The 23,320-nt window shown below is 34.6% G+C and overlaps 1 protein-coding gene across 1 annotated transcript; it reads right to left on the bottom strand.

Moving 5' to 3' along the window:
• Nucleotides 1–538: 538 nt before the first annotated feature.
• LOC124931635 (endoplasmic reticulum-Golgi intermediate compartment protein 3-like) lies at nt 539–13,382 on the bottom strand. The gene is made up of 13 exons (XM_047472149.1): nt 12,969–13,382; nt 11,702–11,775; nt 11,268–11,351; nt 10,519–10,599; nt 10,152–10,232; nt 9,684–9,776; nt 7,633–7,812; nt 7,129–7,196; nt 6,973–7,024; nt 6,327–6,380; nt 6,143–6,235; nt 5,930–5,996; nt 539–941 (listed from the first exon to the last, which is right to left on the bottom strand). Exons 1-13 carry the CDS (start codon nt 13,108–13,110, stop codon nt 850–852), a joined length of 1,161 nt encoding a protein of 386 aa, XP_047328105.1. The 5' UTR covers nt 13,111–13,382; the 3' UTR covers nt 539–849.
• Nucleotides 13,383–23,320: the final 9,938 nt, after the last annotated feature.

Raw genomic sequence — 23,320 nt, 5'->3', positions numbered from 1 at the left:
TGATCACCAACTCATTTAAGACCCTTTTTAGGGTCATTTCGTTAAATTTCCACTAACAAGACAACCACCAACATGTGTGCCATCATGTATAATTGATAACTTTTTTATAAAAAAAAATATATCATTTTTTTAGAGTAAAACGCAGTGAATTACAGATGAAAGGGAAAAGAGAAACAAAAACAAGAAAAATAAGAGAAGAATAAGACTAAATGACAATAAAATCAAAAAAATTACAACTCATACAAAATCTCCTTTTAAAAATAGAAGCAAATGCGTGAAGAATAAAACATTTGATTTTTCAACTCTAAAATTTTTCTCTTATCTTATTGTTTGCTCCCACCTTATTCATTTTTTCCAGAAGTTAGCGACGATAATAGACGCCTCTCACTAAAAGTTGAGAATGTTTTGCAGAAGAACCCACATGTCTCTGACAAAGTCGCAATGAAGAAGAATAACTTTTCAAGTGTGCTCGTGCAAAATATACATGTGAAATTATCTTTTGAATCATCTAGAAGCAACCTATGAAACCCTCCAACAAAAACCAAACATTTGAACTTATGACAAAATTCATTACTGAAAAAATCAATTCTGATAAAAAAAAATAAACAACAAAAATGTATCTAGTGAAAATAGTGTAAAAATAAAGGATTGTTCTAGAACAACTTGAGGCCAATAATTCAATTAATGTTACAGGTAGGTCAAAACGCAATTTCAGGTATGGACTGGACATGCAAATCCAAGAAGGTGTTGTGGTCCTTCTGGTTCAGTAGTAAGCCAAAAGAGTCCAAAGTTGTATCCGAGAAAGTAGAAGGAAAACCAGAGAGTAGATGATGTCATATATCTGTCTCATCAGCTAAATTTACCAATTTCCATCTTTTTCTTGATTGCCTTTTGACCATGATATACAAATGAATCCAATATTCCTGAAACAGTGAACACACCTGGAACCACACAACAAATTACAAAATCAATATCATGCTCAAAATTACTTTACTAGATTGTCAAGAAGCATTATTCGTAACAAACAATTCTCATTATTATTTACACATAGATGAACCTTACCAACAACAAAATAAGTAACCAGACTTTACACAATTTACAGAAAAGAAACTTCTGTTTCTAGATGATGCGACTAATCAAGGAATTATGAGTAGTATTAGGTCATATTTTTTTTAAGTAACATATCATAATTCTCAAATGTCTTTGTTAAAATTAATAAGTTAGTTAGTGGGTTAGTATTTTATAAATAGTAGAGTATATATTGTGATGAAGTTCTTTTTATTGAACTATAAACTGATGATCTTTACCGTCTGACTTAATGTGTAATATTATACAATAAATAACAAATAAAATTAAAGATGAAATAGAGTTCCAAAGGGAGTGATGGCATCAGCTGGCTGTTGCTAGGGGGCCAACAGCCATACGGAAAAAGTTGAAGAGAGCAATAATTTTTACACTCCCCTCAAGCTCTTCGAACCCTAGTCATATGATATTGAGAGCCCAACTTGCCACAAATCTTTGAAAATCAGCTTGGGAAGAGTTTTTTTAAAAATGTTATTTATTTGGTTGTGTGAGGTAACATAAAATGGTGAAATTGATTATTTATGACAAACGATTTCAATGTGTTTAGTTTTGTCAGGATGAATTTGCGATACTGAATGTTTGGTTGTCATATATCATTTGAATAAGCATTAAGGGGTAATCTTAATTCTTCAAGGATGCGACATCCAAATTCTGAGTGCAAATGAACGATACTCGACTTCAACATTCAACACTGTTCTGAGCAACATCAAATTGTTTCTTACTTCTCCATGTGACAAGCAATATCCGGAGATAGATTTTTTGTCTTTAATATCCTCGACCTAATCGGCATCGTGAACACACAGATGGACTTGTGTCGTGACATGCAAATAGGAGACATTTTCCCGAAGAATCTTTCAGATACCTTAAGATCTTGAAGCCAACGTTCAATAATCCTTTTACGGACAATTCATGAAATGGCTAACAAGGCTCACTGCGAAGCCAATGTCGGGACGAGTATGAGACAAGTACAAGAGTTTCCCCACGAATTACTATTATCACCGTTTATCTGTTGGAACATCGTCCTTATGTTCCCAAGTTTAAAAACCGAGTCCATGAGGGTGTCGGCGGGCTTACATCCAAGCATGTCAGTTTCGATTAAGAGATCCATGGTGTACTTTTTTATGGATTAGGAGATCCCCTTCTTTGATCGAGCAGATTCCATTCCAAGGAAAAACTTGAAGGGTATGAGATCTTTGGTGTCGAGCCTTCTTATGATGAGTTCTATCAAGTTTCGAATCTCTTCTTCATTGTCCCTGATTATAATGATGTCATCAACATAGACAATGAGAAGTCAATGAGAAATGTAGTCTTTATATTTGGAGCAAGTTTGACAAATATAGTGTGATCGACTTGGCATTGATAGAATTCATTCTCGATGATAGAAATTAAGAATTTTCAAACCATGTCCTCGATGATTGTTTGAGGTCGTAAAGAGATTTATGAAGGCGACAAACTTAATTGGGTGAAGCACTGATATAGGGAGGCACGTTCTTGTAGACTTCTTCTTTAAGGTCCCAATTTAGGAAGGCATTTTTAATGTTGAGTTGGTGAAATTCCCAACTTTTGTTAGTTGCAAGGGACAAAAGTATACGAATGGGGTTTTTCCACATGTGCAAACGTTTATATGTCCCTTATGATTAGGAAAACCCTTTGGCGGCTAGACAAACTTAGTATGTTTCGACAGATCCATTGGAGTTGTCTTTTGCAGCCATTGGACTTTTTTCCTTTCGGAAACTCAAACACGTGACCATTTTGATTCTTTAGAAGTGTGTTAATCTCCTCATTCAGGACACGTTTCCATTCTGGTTGTTCGAGGGCTTCGTGAATGGTTGTAGGTATTCTTACATTGTTGTAGTCGGCAATGCATGCCCGATATGAATCCGATAGACTTTTGTATGAAATAAACTTCAATATTGGGTGATTTGTACATGATCGAACACCTCTTTAATAGAAAGAATATCATGATTAAATGTCCTACCTGAAATTTTTGTTAGACTCGGGTCCGAGGAGAATTCATGGACAGGTTGTACCAGCTGTATTCTTCGTGAGTGTAAACTTTTAGGTGGTTGTGGAAGTGAGAGTGATGTCGAAGCGGTTTTGGGTTAAGATGTAAATTCGGCCAAAGGTGATGTCAAGTATGAAGGTAGGAGGGTAGATGTCTTCTAGAGGACCACCATGTTAAAGATTGTTGAGATTCTTCCCCTCAACATGGTGATAGCAAAGTTACTATGCAAATAATGGGACATCCATGGAGTATAAGGATTTTTTGGAGTGTCTACATGGTGGAAGCAAGATTAGTCTTCAAAGAATGAGAAATCCATGGAGTACATGGATTTTTTGGAGTGAGGAAAGTAGAATTTGTTTTCATTCTGATTTGTTGAGTATTTGAGGAGGATGTATTTAATGAATTAAAGGTCAAGTTTGTTCCGTTGAGGTTATGGATGTGGATAAAGTAGGTGCATTCAAAAATCGTTACCGGAATGTGCTTAGATGCAATTTTGGAATCATGAAAGATTATTAGAAGGCTTTCAATCGGACTTTGGAATTTGAAAATTCAGGGTGACATACGATTAATGAGATAAAGAGTTAGGATATGGCATCGCCCCAATATATTTTGGGGGCATTGGATTCAAATAGGAGAGATCGGGTTATCTCGAAGAGATGACAGTTTTTTCGTTCAGCCACTCGATTTTGTGTTGGAGAGTTAATACACAAGAGCAGATGTAAATGATGCCCTTGAATTTTAGGAAGTCGTCGAGGTTGGAAGAGAAGATTTTACGTCCGTTATCGGATGTAAGGCTTGGATGGTGGTTTGAAATTGGTTTTGGATTAAGACGGAAAAAGTCTTTGAAAATCACAAACCATAGTTTACCGTTTAAAGAATTAGTGTGAAGAAAGGTTTGGAGGTTTTGTATGCAATGTTTAGATAAAAGGCACTAGTGTTTATTGCAAATTGTCAAGTATCACAATGAAATGAACCAGAAATTTCATTGATTAATAAATTTGCAAATAATTTCTTCAAGTAGAAACAACTGGAATGTTTTGATCTAAAGTGTCACAACATTATTTTGACATGTTTGTTTGATAGGGAAGTTGAATAACATGAGATATTCCCCTATAAGTAGACTAAGTTGCAAGGTGCAGATCCCGAACACAACATAGCCTTGTCAATCGTCCTCCCCGTTCCCGTATTCTCACGTTTCAGGACAAGAACAATCAGGTTTTATTATTTTTCATATAAAATTAAAATAAATACAAGTAGCAGAAGTTCAAAAACTATGATAACGAATTTATCATCCTTTAGGGGCTCGTCAAAAATGGTATGACAACAAGGAAAATCTTTCTTAAAAGGTCCAGAGAACTCTCATGTCTCGGTTCTGTCCACAAGGCGAAGCCAAAAAGAGTGAAGTCAACAGAAGGAGAAGCTATTGAATCTTCTTTCAGAAAGGCTAGACGACTAGCAAAAAGCGGGCAAGCAGGCACATCTTTCAATAATGCGAGCCGAGTGTAAAGGAAAGTAAATTCACACCCATTTAAATAGAATTTGATAAGATATTTTTATATTAGATCATAACAAATCTTTCAAATTTACAATAAATTGCAATCAAGATTTGGAATATAAAAAATATTTTAAACAAATGTTAGGCGTAAAGTAAGACAATCCGGTTCTTAAAACTCTTGCGGATGTGTCATAAGTCACGCGATCGGTGGACAAATGATTTTGTATATGAAAATCATTTAGAAGAAGTAGTTCTCCGTCATGTGCTATGATGCCTCTAAATCGATAATCCAATTTTTAGAGTTAGATGTACCTAATGAGCATTAAACGCTTTGGGGCAGTCGGAGTTGATTGTGTCGCCAAAACAGTTGCGGCAGCGGGGCTGTTACCACTGTTTCAGGGGTGTAGGGTGTGTTGCAGCAGCCCGAGATTAGCGACGAGTTGATAAAGAGCATCCAGATGGACGTAAGTAAAGGGGGCTGTCAATCAGCAGCAGAGTGGGTGGCGGCTGAGGCTGTGAGGGAGTGGTAGCAGCAGCTGGATGTTCTTTCCTTGATTTATCAAGAGTCATGGAGTTAACAAGCCACGACATGATGAGGTAATTGCTACCATCGAGTATAAAACGTAGTTGAAGAATAATCCATGAATTGATTGTGGGTGGAAGAGGATGAGCCTAGACCAGCCATGATAGAAGATGGGTATTGCTGGTCATGGCCGAGAGAAAGATGAGAAAAAATTGACAGTTTTTGAAGATGCTGCCCGAGACAGATTCTGCATGGAAAATGAAACTGCAAGAGCTCAATAACGCTATGATATCATTTGAATTCTTGAGAGAGTCTGGAGAGAAAGTATGTTTTTTGTATTGAACTATAAACTGACTATCTTTATACAGCATGATTTAATATAATACAATAGATCAATAATAAAATTAATAGAATGCCAAGGGGAGTGATGGAATCAGTGGATGTTGCCTAGGGAGCCCAATAGCCATACTGCTAAAGTAGGGGAGAGAGCAATAACTTCTACAATTCTGATCAACTCAATATATATCCATAGCGTTAAAATATTTCTTATTTAATTAAAACATCACCAAGATTTTCTACGTGGTGTTTCATGTTTCATTTCTCTAATAGATCTAGATTTTATATTATATATTTATTGACTAACATATTCTTTGTTTGGAGTATTCAATACTAAAAAAGTTCAATTTGTTCAAACTATATCCTAAATGTGAGCTCAGGTCATCATCCAAAATAAGGGGAATGAGTACGCAAAATTCAAAATCATGACCAAGTGTAATGTACTCCAATAAAGATCTTGTAGAGAAGGAGAGATGGTGTGTTGTACCTCCCACTATGGCACAAACATTTGTGAGGAAATGTAAAAATGAAATATGCTCCTCAGTAAAAGTCACCTAACATCAATAAAAGGAACAAAAAAATAAGATAATTACTTTGGAAACTACAAAATATGGCATGAGTAGGCACTCCACTCAATGTATATATGGCTAGTAAATCTTTGTGGAACTTCAAAACACCATTTGAGATAGGAAAGACAGACCTTAATTGGTGAAAGATCGTAAAAGAAGAAAACTCCAGGAAGGGTGAGAAGACGTCCTGCTTCAGCACTTTTAAAATGTTCGGTCACAGAGAACTGTTGTATGAAGCAAATAGTATAGGATTCTGTGTCATGTTTAATACACAAGACAAACTAGTATATAAGAAGCTATGGTTAGATAACAGACCTGGTTTGTTTGGATAGTATGGCCACTGACATCTGTGTAAACCGTAGGTACCACCTGCAAGATAGATGGTTTAATTAAGTGGATCAAGTCAAAACTAATCAATTTGTTGCATAATAGATAGTTTAATATTTTATGGAATCAACTCACAAAATCATCTACAAGTATAAAACTGGTAGATAAAGGGATGAGTTAAAGCTGTAAATAACAATCATAGACATAATATATTAGAAAATGATGTCAAGATTCAAAAGGATTGTAAACTTTCTTGAATAAAATAGATAATTCTCCTTATGGTTTTTTTAAGTATTCAAGTGCTAAAATCTTGAGAGTCAGAAAATTGCCCTCATGCAAACTTAATATGTCCATGTATATACATAATGTAGCCTTTATCAGGATCATGTAAAGTACACTTTCAAAAGATCATAACAAAAGAAATCTAAATGAAGAGCACAAAGACTAACATATCATAACTAGTCCAGGTTAAGGAAAGAAGATAAGCATATCAGATTGTCCAAGGATAATAAGATTTTAAGGGTTTGTGCCAATATCTTAAAAAAGTAAATCATTGGATTATAAGACCTTATAATTTTTTCCTACAAATTAGAAAAAGTAGAGATAAAAAGAGACTGTTCTTTAAATTGTTAACCTTTATGAAGTATTGATACATTCCGCTAGGTGCTTCTTGTATCCATTGTACTCTGTTAAATCATATAATGGGGAATAAGACTTACATTCCAGAAAATAGATGTATCAACGATGAAACAAAATAATAATCCTGAGACAATAGAAAAGGGCAAAATACCTATCAAGTGGGTTCACAACACCAGGGAAATATTCTCCAAAGGATACTCTATTGATCTTGTGACTTATCTGCATCTCATTTGTCATTCAAGAAAACATTTTCTTAGCATAGTATATGACCAAAAATTGGGGAAATAAAGGTGGCAGTGGAATATAGTTTAAGAAAAAATAAAGTTACACAGTCAAATATAAAATCTGCAATAAGAGCTTGTTTAAGGTGGGTTTTTGAAATAAACAGATTTGTTTTGGAAAAAAAAAACTTATTTAATGAAAAAGTGGATTATAGGGGATATTATTCGGGTTAAATGGCTAAAATAAAAATAATTTAAAGGTTAAAACAATTTTCTCTATAAAATATTCTTTGTATATAATGTTTAAAATATATAAGAAATAAAGTAACAGTAGCTTGTTATTTTGATCAATGATTTGAATGATGATAAAATAAAGGATTATTTGGCGTCAACAAGGCCTAATATTAAAGTAGAGGATGTGGATCATATCTTACGTTAAAAGTATCCTTTTGAAATGCCAACAGATCATGGACATGAACACCAGATTGGTGAAAACTTTTCCCAGGAGCAAAATGAAAGTTTCCAGCCACTTTATTAACCTCCAAGAACCCATAGATATTGCATCCTTCACCTTCCTCATCCTTTATTCTTTGCAGAAAACCTTCTCGTTTGCACTGGGGAAACATTCAAGTTAAGAACTACCAAACATAATAAATCTCAAAACTAACACGGAAAAATACAAAAAGATATTTCACTCCATCACATCAATCACAGGACAAGAAAGTGCCACAAATTTCAATTGTAGAACTGCAGGAACAGTTAACTATTCATCATTAACTTGTAACAGGAATAGACTTCAAATGAACTTAAGGCTGAAGACAGCCAAAACTCATTGAACCATACTTTATCTTCCTGTCACTTTAATAATTGTGAGGATTCTCTAGTTTGGAGGGTTGAAAATGAAGGCAGGTTTGACTCCGGATTAGCATGGAATATTGTTCGCGATAGAGGGGAGGTGGTTCCATGGTCCCATTTAGTGTGGTCCAAGAAAGTTATTCCTAGACACCAATTCATTCTGTGGTTGACGTTTCGTGAAAGACTTAACACGAATGATCGAATTAAGAAGTATATGAATATCCCGAATCCCAGCTGCCCTCTTTGTATGGGAAATGAGGAGACCATTGACCATATCTTTGGGGACTTCCCATTTGCTTCCTTGCTTTAGGGTAAGTTCTCCACATCAATGAGTCTCCTTAACTTCCCAAAGGAATTGACTGATATCAAGGAAATGGCAATCATCAAGACAAAGGTAATGACTTTAATTCAAATGTTTTCGCGTGCTTCTTTGCAAACATTGTTTATCATATTTGGATGGAGAGGAATGCAAGAGCATTTTCAAGGATTCGAAATGATATAGAGTTTGTTTGGAATGAAATTATCTTTGATGGAAACTCACTATTTCGAACGTGGAGGCGAATTCCCACTTGTGAAAAAAATTGGTTGATTTGTCAAAGATGGAGCATTGCATATGAGAAAGTCATCATTATTTCTGATTTCAAGGCGCTCTAAGCTTCGTTGGATTGAAACTTTGAATATTAAGATATACATTGTATATATTTATTTCTACCTTGAATAACTTGCACATATCATTTATTGTAATTACATGCATGATTATATATATTTATGTATAAAATTAGGGGGAAATATTCAACAGCCTAGGAGGTAGGCGGTCACTGACGGCCACGCTACTGCCTCCCGCCATTAAGAACACTGGACTAAACATATTGTGATACACAGACACTTCGTCTCGGAGAAGGTTGAAAAGGGGGAATGGAACTTTCTCACATTCCATCCATCTTTTCAAGTTGAAGACATTTTCCATAGTTTTACCCCTATATCAAATTTTGAAGATCTATATAACAAGTTAGGCATGTACAATACTACCCAACTTAAGGGGAGTGTGGAAACTGAATCCCTATTATTTAGGGAATAATGGGTTTTACTATGTCTCTCTAAGTAAGAACTAACATAGTAGTTGTAGTAACCTCTTAATTGTATAAGATGTAATGATACTAATCAATTCAATATACAAAAGTATCATAGGTTATCATCCTCTCATAAACCCTTTCATACACTCACAAAAATGGATAGATCTCATAAGCCAAATTATAATAATCAAAGGGGATTTCTTCTTCTGAAAAAAAAAACTATGTGCACTTTCATAAAAAAAGTCTACAATCAAATTTTCAAATTATGCCATGAGTACTTCATTCGAGAAAGATATCATTTTGTGCAGGGAAAAAAGAACTTTAAAACAATGAACATATTTGGAATGGGTAATTCTCATTTGGTTAAACACCTACTCCTAATATTCATCTAAACAAGAAAAACTTTGCCTTCAAGTCCTTGGAATCCCATCCAAACAAAGAGCTAACAGTTTCTTCAAACAATACTTTTCCCAACGGGTTACAAACAGAAACATATATATATATATATATATATATATATATATATATATATATATATAAACAAAAGAAACACTCACCTGGTCTACCGAATCTGGATTTGACACTGCCCAACCTTTCTTTCGATATGCTTCACGTACTTCTTCACAGGAATTACAGCATTCATCATCTGACTGCAGCATAATGATAAACATGGAAGATCCTTTAAAACAAGTAAGTCAAATGTTACAGAGATGGGATGAGTGCAAAAGAATTAAAGCAAGATAAGAGAACATAGAGAACCAAGTCTGCAAACTAGGCATGTTCACTTTTCAAAGAGTATGGCAAGGGATGTCATCAATAAAGCTATTTATTGTTGTATTCATCTCTTCCAGATAATCACATGTGAGCATTTTTTTAGTTAAGAGTATGTATTCAAGCATCCACAATGATGCTATCTGGTTAAATGGGTTATTACTTAAAACAGGAAAAACTTCCAAAGGATCAGGCTTAATTGGTTGTATTCTACAGGTCATTAATTAAGAAGGTAGAACTTCAGAAATTCCTACCGCTTCTGCACCATAACAAGAACCGCAGTATGTTTCATTGTGTTCAAGTCTCCCACCATGTCTTTGCAAAGGCTTCTCAATCTGCATTAAGAATCTGAGAAGTCAGTATCAGAAACAATATACATATATATGTATATAAGAGAACAATAAATAGTTTGTATCAATAGGAGATGAAATCTATAAAAACAGTAGCATTGTGAAAATTTAATTATGTCCATAATTACAGATACAGCTGGAGATAAAACTCTATACTTTAAAGGTAAGTAAATGCATAGGATCCAAAATGAAAATCTGAGCCGTCAACTGAAAAATGAAGATTTTTCAAATTGTATCACACAGAAAAGATGAGAAGGTACTTGCAACAAACCTTGGGAGAACCAATACCCTCCTGCCTGGATTCTATCACATTTCCATGGACATCAAGTCTATGTTTTATTATATCATGTTTCTGCAAGACATAAATGTTATACTTCAGTAAAACCAAGACAGACAAATCGTAGAATATCAAGGACAATGGAGATAGATGTAGGTCCGCATTTCCTTGCCAACAGGAAAACAATATCTGACACAAAGGAGGCATTAGCGAAGCTAAACAATGAGCCAAAAAGGAAGACACAATTTCCTTCATTCAACAGCCTTAAAAAATGTGTGACTAATTGTGCGTCCTCAATCTGAAAAAGAGGGGCTTGTACGGGATGGGAATTTTTTGATCTTAATGGCATTTCAAATTTTTATGTTGTTTTCTTATTTATTGTTTTGTTTTTTCCTTCCCTTTTGTAACGTTTGAACGCATCTTGCTTTCTTTTTAATAAAAGTTGGACATTTTTCAAAAAATATTGTGTGTCCTAAATCATCTAGTGGTACATTCATCCTTAGAGCAATCCTGGAATTTATTTCATCTGCATGTTATTCCTCTTATATCAATAGTGCATTTTTCCGTTACCTTAACTTTTAAAGAACCACATCAATAATTCACTTAGTAAAAAGTCATATCCAGCAAAAATAAACTGATTCAATGTGTTTTCACTGTATGAGAGGCTGACAAAATAGGAGCAATATTGAAATGAAAACTAGTGATGTATGATGAATAGCTGTGAGTTTATTTTTGATACATACAACATCTAGATGTTGCTCTCCGCTGATGTCCATGGCATCAAGGCTGAGAATAGAGCACGCAAGTGCTGGAAATGTGACGTCAAACTGCACAGTCAAGTTAAAAGAAACATATAATAAGAAACACAGCATGATGAAGAAACAAGCCAGTAACTCAGAAAGTTGAAGAAACAAAATGATGACCAATTCAAGATTAGATATCAAACAACTATTAGGAAGTTTCCAGCCACAAAGGACATAAAACTATCTATGTTACATATGTACATGATTCATATGGACAATTTTGGACAATTAAATCTCTTGACCAAGTAAAAAAAATGTCTCCAGAAAATGAGAAAAATAAATTTGAAAGATTAAGTGTTTCTTCATGCAAAATATAAAATCCAAAGACATAATAAGCAATTCTATCCTTTTACAGAAAGAGAAATGTTTATTACATTAATACGCAAAGTTTCTCCTCTTGAAGTGTCCACTACTAGTTTGGTCTCTGTTGCAGCATGCAAATATAATCCTGTGAGCAACAGTCAAGAAAAAAGTAGTCAATATAAGATCATTAGTAAAATCATAAAAGAGGCAAGGAAGCAACAGGAAAAAATTAAGAAAGGGATCATCAAGAAAACATATCCACAATGTATTCAACTCGAAAATGTCAATATGTTTCCTGCTGAAAATATATGAACAGGCACTTAAATAAGATACAACAAGTTTTGAACTTCTTGGTCATGAATAATATGACTGGTCAAGGAAGATATGCAACTTACTATAATGTTATTTTTTTCTGTTTAATTTTCCTTCGTTCACCATTTAGATAATATGCAAGACACTTGTAACCATGTTATTCATATATCTCAGATCCTTCTGAAGTATACACATGAGAAAATATGGGCAATTTTTCCTTAGTTGTCCTATTTTAGCATGAAATATTCTTTTGCTGCATTAACATTATACCCCCTCTTCTCAATGGTACATAATAAAAATATGCACTATAGTCTAGGATACCTGGCCTGCCAATGAAAAGGGAATTCACTTAGTTAGGCATGTTATAACATGCATGGAAATTCTGGATAGGTGTGGATTATATTTATATATACTCTGTCAGTATAAATTGGACAAATTCTGAGAAGGAGACCTTATAGAACTTCTGACCCCTAATGACGAGGCAACCCACTATTTAGCACAAAGCTACTCTTACTCACAAGCTGGGTTTGTTTTAGTGTTCTTGGTGTTGACAGTGCCTTAAAACCAACACAAGTTAGAATTTTAGTGTTTATGTGAAGTGAACACTACGACAATGCTTATAAGCCAATACTAAAGCATGTAGTCTTTATTCCTATGGTGTCCTAAATTTTGAAGCAGCCTTGCATAAACACACATCCTAAATTTGTGTATGAATAAAAACAGTCAGATATACTTCATTATTTGAACAATTATAGTTGTCAATAAACGCAATACCATACAGATATGTAAAATGAATAAAAATTGCCAATTCCAAAAGTCAATTTAAGTATCAATATTCATTCAAAATCAAGGACAATCGTAAATGGAAATCCAAAAAATGGACCAGAAGGCAAAGCAGAATTGCTTTCACGAAAAGAGGAACAAAATTTTGTGATATATCAACATCAAATTGCGTACAAAAAATAGAAATCTATCAAATGCATTTCACAAGAATTTAGTTAACAGAGGGAAGTTAAAAGAACTAACTAAGCTCTGAGATGAAAAGGAGGAGCATAACGACGGATGAAGCTATCGTAATAACGCCGCCTGAGAGTGTTCGGCTGTAGAAATCCTCGTTGATCTTAGGATAGGCATCTAGACTCCGAATCCTGCTCATTATATTATCCATGTTGCCGAGAAATAATAGTTCCTACCTGAAATCAATTACGTATGTACAGGTATGGATCTGTGTTAGCTGATTGAAGCACCTCGTCGTGATTTGGTATGAAAAATCTGGTCTCTACACAACGAGGCGTTATCAAAGGAGTGAGATCTCGCGCTCCAAGTTTCTTCTGCTTCGATCTAGAATGTGGAAGATGCACACGGATTCGCCGGAGAATCGTCTCTCCGCCCTTTGTTGCGCGTTTAACATCAATGGTGGTATTTTTATTTTTATTTTTATTTTTATTATTATTGTTTATGTTATATCATTTTACCATTAATACGTTTATATCAATTAGTTAAAGTTAATATATATATATATATATATTTCAAAAATATTCCTCTCTTAACCATTTATATGCCAAGAACAAGATTTTATTTATTAATTAGTTATATTTTTAAAAAAATCTAATTATTCTTAATTTTAAGTAAATAATCCTAACTAATTAATTTGAATTAAAAAATAATCTAACTTAATCTAATTAAATTAAAAACAACTAAACTTATTAATAAAATACATGATTAACGAAAAATTTTTATTGGAAGAAATCTTCAAGATTTGTCGTAGGTCCATGTAATTCTCGATGGAGTGTCGAGGGTCTCAAAGTGAACAACTTGTCTTACGGGTGACCTAGCATGGGCTGTAGGTTGAAACATGAACTCTACTTGTTTTCAAAAAAATGTTAACTCAAAGGCCTTTCTAATGGTATCTTGTTTTCTCAAAATGGTTGAGCCAAACAAAAAAATATGATTTTTCAAAGTCACCTCATACTTTAGTTCGCTTTGGGATTAAAGTGGGTGAACTTTAATCGGATTGTCAGGTTAAATTGACCACTTTAGTCGTTGAGAGAGACACGAGAATGGTGTCATAAATGGGATGTGTCTTAGTTTTCAAAACATGGTCACAATACAAAAAAAATCTTTGCATCTTTAGTTATGATTTTAACACCGTGGACATGTCTGGTTTGATCCCGTCTTGGTCGCAACGTCTTCTATCACCAATTCTAGAGGGTTAAGAGCATTAAATTCATTTCAGAAACAAATGAACATCATAGAGGACTCTTAGAACTTTCCAAATCATCCAAGACCAACTAATTTTGTTGAATATATCGACATGGGTGATTTTTCAAAGTTGGGAGACCTTTTAGAATTTCTTCAGCAAATGTCACCCAAAAACACATGGTTTGGGAGTTTACAAATATTATTGCGCCTGGTGTCATTATTACTTCAACACACACATTTTTTTAATACTTTTGCGTGCGACCTAACTCTATAAGATTACCTTAAGAGTAGGTATCTCAAGCTCGACAGGTTGCATAAAGATGGAACGAACTATTGCGCAGATTTTGCAAACATACCCCTAGTTTAGATTTGGAGATTTTGAAAACAAGTTCAATTTTAACCTTTCTGATTTTAACTTATAGGCTTATCGATAACTTAACTAGTAAATTCATGTGATGAAACAAAGTTTTATATTACATTTAAACAAATTCCAATATTTTGATTTGAATTACATTAATTTAGAAAAGAAAAAATGGATTGTTTGCCACAAGAGGAACTTGACACATAGAAAGGAAACTATAATCTACGAATCCTTAGATATGATTATGTCATGTTCTTCTCATTGCTTGCTTGCCCACTTCATTTGAAATCCTCGCCTGAGTTCGAATAAGAGTTTTTGGCTTTTTTTTCCTTAGGCCTTATCAAAAGCATCCTCTAACCTATGATAAATGTTAACTATCTATGGAATGTTTAAAACTTCAGAGTTGCAACATGCACAAGATATTTTCGATTCAGAGTCTCTAGAAGAAGTTTGAAGAAACTACTCTTTGAGGGTTGAGGCCTAACAACGTAAGCTAGAGGACGCCATCATTCCCAAAAGTCTTGGAAGGTCTCTTGCTTCCCTTGTTACATTTGCTTTAACCTTTCCTTTGTTCATCCGAACATGAAATTTGAATGAAAGCGTTTAAGAAACGCGTATTTCAAATCTACGAACAAGGAAATAAAAGCAACATGATCATTGATGTACCATCGTCAAGATTTACTCATCAAGTAGTAGGGAAAGAGACAAGGGATAAGAGAATATGTTAGTCCTCAAGAACTGATAGTTGTTAAATAATAGTTAAGGAAAGATACATGATCTTTAATACCTGAAAAGTTAGAAATGATAGGAATTTGGAAACCAATGGGTAGACGAACATCCTCCATATGCTGAGAAGCTTCCCCTAGACTGGTTACAAGTGAAAGAGCATTCTCCTTTTCATTCTGGGCAAGCTTGTTGATGGAGTTGATTGGAGCCACTTCCATCTTCGTCGTTAGCATGTATTTTTTTAACTTGAGCAAGTGTTATAGAATATCTGGAGGTCTTGATATTGAAGACCTCGTCATCTTCCAAAGTTGGGGGCAGATTGCATGAGAGTGTTGACCACCACTTTGTTATCGTAGTCCTCGTATTTAGACTGTGCATCATCTAATGAAGACTCGGTACTAGGTACCTGATATGGATAGTCTTTGCGAGGGGAAGACTAATCCATTCAAGGTCCACTAAATGCATCTAAGATAAATGCATCTTCGAGACTAGCCTCGATCTTGGTTTTATCTACAGCACCATCATGAAGCTTAAGTATCATTGAGGTTATCTTGGAAATAACTTCTAAGAACATGAGTTTCACCTACTGTATCTCGGCCTCGACATTAAGAACACGTGGATTTAATCTTCTGTTCATTTTAGTTTCAATATAGATGAACGTTTGCTAATGTGAGATTTGTGACGACAATGAAAAATAATGAAAAGACTTGAAAAAAAAACATCATTAAGATAATTTTATGTTTTCGCATTCTGATCATACTCACATCAATTAAACATGTCAAAAATCATGCAATCATGTTCTAATGATAGAAATGGTTACTCAAATTTATGAAAATGTCCGCATAATTGATAAGCATCATCAACTCAGCATCCAACCTTTCTTCCTTGGCATCGAGCATCTCATGGTTTAGAGAATGAGCATAAGGATTAACTCTAGGACATCATAGAGACTCGTTGTCCTTGGTAGCTTCCATTTGAGGTGTAGGAAAGTCGACCATGTGGGAACCATGCCACATGTCTTCATAAGCATCGCACACGACATCTAGGAGGTGGTCTTTTTCAAAGTGGAAATAACCACGCATCAGGATTTCATGTTCCACACCGAGCTGCCGGAGAAGATGGTGAGTATAGTATGAAATGATCTCCTCAAGACCAATAAATAGAATATGAGGAGACTCATTCATTTCATATGTATAATCAAATAGTTGTAGACACTCATTTTTCACACCTAATTTTATAGTTTATGCTTTTCATAAATCTGAGTCTATAAAATTTTCTCGAATTCATTCACGGACTCATTGCACGATTTATATTAAAGACGATTATTTTTAGAACAATTAAGTTTTTGAAAATAATTGATTTTGGATTCTTAATAAAATTAAGGTAGTAATTTGTCTATGTTACAACACTTAGAGAAGTTATTATACTTAGAATATTCAAGGTTTTATTTAATTAATTACTTTGGGTATTTATAAAAAAAATTTAAAAAAAAATATTTTACAAAATATATATTAACGTTTTTATAAAATTTCGTTAGTTATATTTTGTTTGTTAGATTAGTTAGATTAGACTTTGAGATTTGATTTCTTGAATAAGTTAGTTAGCATTTTATTTATTTAATTAGAATTGTTCCTTATAAATAGGAATAATTAAAAACAAAATTGTTTATTTGTGTTTTTAACAAAATCTTTTTTTTGTAGGATGAAGGGTTGTGTAAAGGGGATAAAGTGCAAAAATAAAAAGATAACGGTGTCTACACAATAATGAGAAGCATCCTAGGTCAAAGAAGGAAAAAAGAGATTGCTAAAATAAAGGAAGAAATTGTCAAAGGAAGAATAATTGAGCCGCGTGCGTGTTGAAGAGAAGCATGAAGGCTTGGTCATTTTTAATTAAAAATTAAAATGACCAAGTATTACATCATTTATTAAATAAAGCTTAAATCTTTATTGACATGTAAGTGGAGATTGCTCCATTATTTTAAACATTTGTAAATGTTTAAAATAGTTTTTTTCCCATGGTCAAGTGTGTTAAATGGGCCTTTGGGCCCTAGGGTTTCATAGCTTTGCTTATAAATATCCTTCTTAATACCCTAGCAAAAAAAACGGCAACTCTCGACCTTCACCTTCACCTTTTCTCTCTCTAGGCTACCTGTTTGAGAATTCTAAGCAAACACCACTCTTGTTAAGTTGGTCACAAGATTTGCTTAGGAAATCTTAGATTAAATACCACCCTTAACATTAAAAGAGCAGCCCCATTGTAAGCTCTTTTGTCTTCTTTTTTTTCTTCTTGAATTTGAATTTGAATCATTTTTGCTTCTTTTTTTTTTAATTCCATATATTGTTTCTTTAAGCTTTCTATTTTGATAGGTGTTTAGGATTTTTACTTTTCTTGTTGTAAATATATAATCTAAATAAAAAAAAACTTAATGTATATAAAGGTCATTGACCTAAAATTTCTTTAAAACCAAAATCCGCCATTAAATTGGTCATTTCAAAAATAAAAATATAAAACTTAAAGTCAAAACAAAGAAGCAATCTGCTTTTATTTTATTTTATTTTATTTTATTTTTTATTTTATTTTATAATTGTTAGGATTATGTTTTTGTATGTATATAGGTGTTTATATATTTTAAAACCTTGCTGGATTTTTTTTTTTTTTTGCAATTTGGGATCCATTTGGATCACCAAGTGTTAGTTAGTAGGATTAAGTCAAAACGGCACAATGAACCATATTTATGTGTCATCCGACCAAGGAGCCCCTTCACATGAAAAGATCTGATGCTTTCCCGACGTTTCCAACACTTCTCCCAGGGTCTCGGCGCTTTCCAGACGACGCTTTCTCTGCTCCAGCTGCTGCTGAATCAGACTTCTGACGCTTCCTAGGCGACGCTTGCTGCAGTCTTCAGCTTTTTTTTTTTTTATTTTTTTATTATTTTTTTTAATTATTTTTTTTCTGCATTTTAGATTTAGGTTTATTTTTTTGTTGACATTTTTTTTATTAGTTATAGTTTGCGGCTTGCTTGATCGATCATAGGTTAGAGACAAAATTTAAAATTAAATCCTAATTAAAATTGAACCTAATCCAAGCTTAGACTTAGGATTTTCTTTACAGGACTTTTTTTATTTTTTTATTTTTTATTATTTTTATTTTTATTATTATTTTATTTTTTTATTTAAATAAAAAACCCCAAAATAGTAAAATTTTAGACCTTTAAATAATTCACTAAAGTTTCTTAAAAATTAATCTAGACTTAGGCCAATTAATTTTTGATTAATAACTTGCCTAGTTTTGATTTTTAGGATAACTTTATGTGTGAATTATTTTCTCTCGTTTTCTTTTATCTTTGCTTATTTGTTTATCTCATTCAAACCCATTAAATGCTTAAAATGGAAAAGTTCTAAAATGTAAAGCTTAAAAATGTTTTAAAGAAAGACCAAAATTAATTTGTAGAAACCTTAGGGGCGTTGTGGGACATAGTGTCTAAAAAACCATTTCCCACACGTAACCAAACGCCGAACTCACATCTCTTAAATTCCTAATTTTTAAAATTAGGTGGCGACTCTCTAGTCGTGAGGTTAATTAATATTGAAAAAAAAAGTTAAAAAAGGCCTATGACACACTTACCATTAAAAAACTCCCAATCTCTCACAAATTCGACGGAAAGGTAAGATATGGAGTTGTCTATAAAGCCTCGTTTTTAAAACTTAAATTTTTTTCAACATTAAAATTAATTCCCCTCACGTTTTCAAAAAATAAAATTTTAAAGAGTGTCCCAGAATTTTCAAACTAGTTGATCAAAATATTTTTTTTAAAAATCGATCACAGTTTTCTGACGACTCTGTTGGGGACATTCGACGTTTGACTTGAAAGTAATTTTGGCCAAGTATTTAAACTTTCTTACGCTTTAATTCATACTCCATGTTCACATTAATTGATTATTTAATGATACTTGGAGCTCCAACGTGGAGGTGTGTGGGTATACATCATTGAATGAAGCTCACACATCTATATTTTATGTGCTAAGGGTAGTCAATGTGAATGACACCCTCATCCCTATGCCTTAAGACTTTTGTGTGATTTGAGAGTCGAGAAAAACAATAGGAAAAAACCCGGATTAACCCTCTCTTCTTTTCAAATATCCCCTACTATTGAAAATGATGGATTTTGAAATAGAGGTGAGGGGATGTCCAATTAAGAGCTCCTCTTGCATCGAGAGATCCCTTTTGGGATAGTATCCTTGTCGGTGGAACAACTCTCTCTTAAGCCATTTCCAACTTTAGAACAAAAATCCAAAAAGCCAATTCTGCCAAGTCGTTGCCTCGTCTCGTCCTGTCGAGCAACAAAACCACGTCATGAAGCCCTTTACTTGACTACTATATATGATAAATACATGTATGCATATAGATATTTCTAGGCGCTCAGTTTACCTGTTCAAAGTTTTAAAATTCCATGAAACATGTGAACAATTTCGAAATTTTGAAGCTAAGCCTAATAATTTTAAAGGAGTAAAATCGAGGAAACTTAGAGAAGCTAAAAGAAGAATCTAATGTAACTAGTTTTCTTTCTTTGTGTCTTTATTACTCAGATTCTAAGCATAAGATATAATAAAGAAAGACGCGTGAAACGCAAAGACAATCAAGAAAGACGCATGAGACACAAAGACGATCAAGAAAGATGGAAAGACTTGAAGATTCGAAGACTTAGACTAGATTTCTTTATGCTTGAAATGTAAATCTCTTTATGAAGATACATGAGCGACATTGTAACGAAAGGATGAGGGGTGTTTGCTTTCTTTTCTTATTTTATTTTATGACTTGAGTTTGTGATTTTATCCATGACACTTAGGATTTTAATAAAATAACTCATTCTTATTTTACTCATCCTTTTCTACATGTTATACATTGTGAATGGGTAAATTGAGCGTCTATTGCATGTTAGGGATTATGTGCATACGAGCAACGCATTGCTTGTTTTACTTGATAAAGGGGTTCGAAATGACTTTGTTCTCTTGAACACAACATACTCACATTCATTATAATTTACAATAACTAACCCACCAAGAAGGTTCAATGAGTCATTTCATCTAAAGTTAGACGATCTTCGTGATACGCTAATACAATTAGGGAAACAACTTGAAGACCTCACAGCAGTAGTCGAAACTTATGCGACAATCGAACCCCTTAATTCGAAAAGCTTGCGAGAAGAAAGAGAAAGGGTAAAAAGGGCATTCATGGACGGTTGGAAAGTTGTAGAAAAGTCTATTCAAAACAAGAGCCATGCAAGCACGTCAAACTCAAAGACAAAATACTCATCAAAAGAACTCATTTCGCCTAAACAGAGTCAACAATCATCACAAGCAAGGAGTGCTACCACTGCTCCACCTCGTAGAAATTTGACGACTTAAGGATGTCATTGTTTAAGGACTTAAGAAACAATTAAAATGAATCTTAACACGGAAGAAGATCCTTAGATTGTTTTAATCGGTAAAAGTTTAAATGATTTAGAAAGAGAAAATCTAACTAAAATTTTAAAAGCAAACAAAGATGTTTTTGCATGGTCCTATAAAGATATGTCAGGCATTGATCCAGAAATAATTCAACACCGCATACCACTTTATGAAGACGCAAAACCGGTGAATCAGAAGCTCCGAAGAATGAAAGTAGACATCGTGGACAAGATCAAAGAGGAAGTTCAGAAACAGCTCGACACAGGATTCCTCGAAGTGGTAGATTACCCAGAATGGAACGCCAATGTAGTCCCAGTCACAAAGAAAGATGGAAAGATCCGAGTGTGTGTAGACTATCGGGATCTCAACAAAGAAAGCCCTAAAGACAGCTTTCCACTACCATACATCGACGTGCTAGTGGATCATGCAGCAAGCCATCAACTCCTATCATTCATGGACGGATTCTCAGGTTACAACCAAGTACTAATGGCTCCTGAAGACAAGGAGAAGACAACGTTCATCACAGAAGTTGGAACATTTTGTTATCGAGTCATGCCTTTCGGGCTGAAGAACTCAGGAACAGCGTATCAACGAGCTGCCACGATGATTCTTCACGATATGATCCACAAGGAGGTATAAGTCTATGTCGACGATATGATTGTCAAATCAAAAGATTGAGAATGGCACATCCAAAATCTTGACAAATTCTTACAACGCATCAGGAAGTTCCAACTTAGGCTCAACCCAAAGAAGTGCACATTTGGAGTGACAGCAAGAAAGATGTTAGACTTCTTAATCACACAAAGAGGAATTGAGGTTGATCCGAGCAAGATAGAAGCGATCACGGCAATGCCACCTCCACGAAGCGAGAAAGAAGTGCGAGGCTTTCTAGGAAAGATCCAGTAAATAAGTCGATTCATAAACAAGTTGACTATGACATGTGATCCTTTGTTTAAACTTTTAAGGAAAAATGAAAGATTCGTTTGGGATAACGCTTGTCAGAACGCATTCGAGAAGATAAAGGGATACCTCAAGAATCCTCCCATTCTAATGCCACCAAAACCAGGCGTACCGCTAATCCTATAATTAACAGTCACAGAAAACACAATGGGTAGTCTACTAGCCCAAGAAAACAAGGAAAAGATGGAAGTCACAGTCTACTACATAAACAAGCGCATGCAGGCTACGAACTTAATTACTCACCAGTAGAAAAGGTGTGTTGGGCCCTAGTTTGGGTCACTAAGAGGCTAAGGCATTACATTCAAGCCCACACAGTCAAGTTAGTATCAAGACTTGATCCAATTCGTCATTTATTCCAGAAAACGCTTTTGCCTCCGTGGTTAGCTAAGTGGATGATGATGATATCAGAGTACGACATCGTGTACACAATTCAGAAATCTATCAAGGGGAGCGTTGTAGCAGATTTTCTCGCAGACCAACCAATCGAAGTTGAAGACGAAGAGGAGTTAGCATTCCCAGACGACGAAGTGATGACTATTAACCCTACAACCTGGAAGCTATTATTCGATGGAGCTTCAGGAAAAAAAGGTTATGGCATCAGAATACTACTCATCGATCCTATGGGAACATACAACCCAATCTCAGTCAAACTCGAATATCAAGTGACGAACAATGAGGCAGAGTATGAAGCGTGCATCTCTGGCTTGAAGATTGCTCATGAAAAAGGTGTGAGACATCTAGAAGTAGTAGGAGACTCAAACTTAGTCATTTCACAAGCTAATGGTGAATGACAAGTCAAAGGAGACAACCTCAAACCCTACCATCAACACTTATCGACTCTAATAGAAAAGTTTGAACATGTAACATTCACACATACTCCGAGAAGTCAAAATCGATTCGCAGACGCTTTGGCCACGTTAGCAGCCATGACGTAAATCCCGGAAGGAATCAAAATCAAGCCTTTGAAGATTCGTCAGAAACAGAAACGAGACTTCGAGAAGAGGACGATTGCCAACACCGAAGTGGCGCCCAAACCTTGGTTCGAACCTCTACAGAAGTACGTTGAGCATGGAGAGTATCCTTCACACTTACAAAAGAAAGAGAGGAGAGCTCTACGCGAATACGCAACCAACTATGTGCTACTCGCAGGAAAGCTATATCAACGCTCCTTTGACGGTCAGAACATGTTATGCATCGACCAACCTCAAGAATCACAGATCATGGAGGAAGTACATGCAGGAACATGTGGCCCACACATGAACGGATCAGCACTCGCTAAGAAGATCATTCGCTTTGGCTATTACTGGCAGAACATGGAACAAGAATGTGTAGAATATGTTAAGAAGTGTCATCAATGTCAAGTTTACGCGAACTTGAAGCACACCCCAGCATCTCTACTTTACAACATGACTTCACCATGGCCATTTTTGACATGGGGAATAGATATCATCGGGAAAATTTATCCTCATGCTTCAAACGGACACGAATTCATCCTGGTAGCTATCGATTATTTCACAAAATGGATCGAAGCTCAATCATACAAGGTTCTCAAGTCATCACATGTTGCCAAGTTCATACGAAACAACATCATTGCACGTTATGGAGTTCCTCATGCTTTGATCTCAGACAATGGTGGACACTTCCGGGGAGAAGTATTAAAAGTACTAGATGAATACATGATTG

Source organism: Impatiens glandulifera, chromosome 3 (assembly GCF_907164915.1).
Source record: "Impatiens glandulifera chromosome 3, dImpGla2.1, whole genome shotgun sequence".
Lineage (NCBI taxonomy): Eukaryota > Viridiplantae > Streptophyta > Magnoliopsida > Ericales > Balsaminaceae > Impatiens > Impatiens glandulifera.
This window is presented reverse-complemented; position numbering and strand designations above follow the sequence as displayed.

Coding starts and splice junctions, on each gene's coding strand:
- LOC124931635 (XM_047472149.1), bottom strand. CDS start 13,110: ATGGATAATATAATGAGCAGGATTCGGAGTCTAGATGCCTATCCTAAG. Junction 7,813..9,683: donor ATCCAGATTCGGTAGACCAG/GTGAGTGTTTCT, acceptor ATGTTTCCCCAG/TGCAAACGAGAAGGTTTTCT. Junction 6,236..6,326: donor ATACTATCCAAACAAACCAG/GTCTGTTATCTA, acceptor TTCATACAACAG/TTCTCTGTGACCGAACATTT.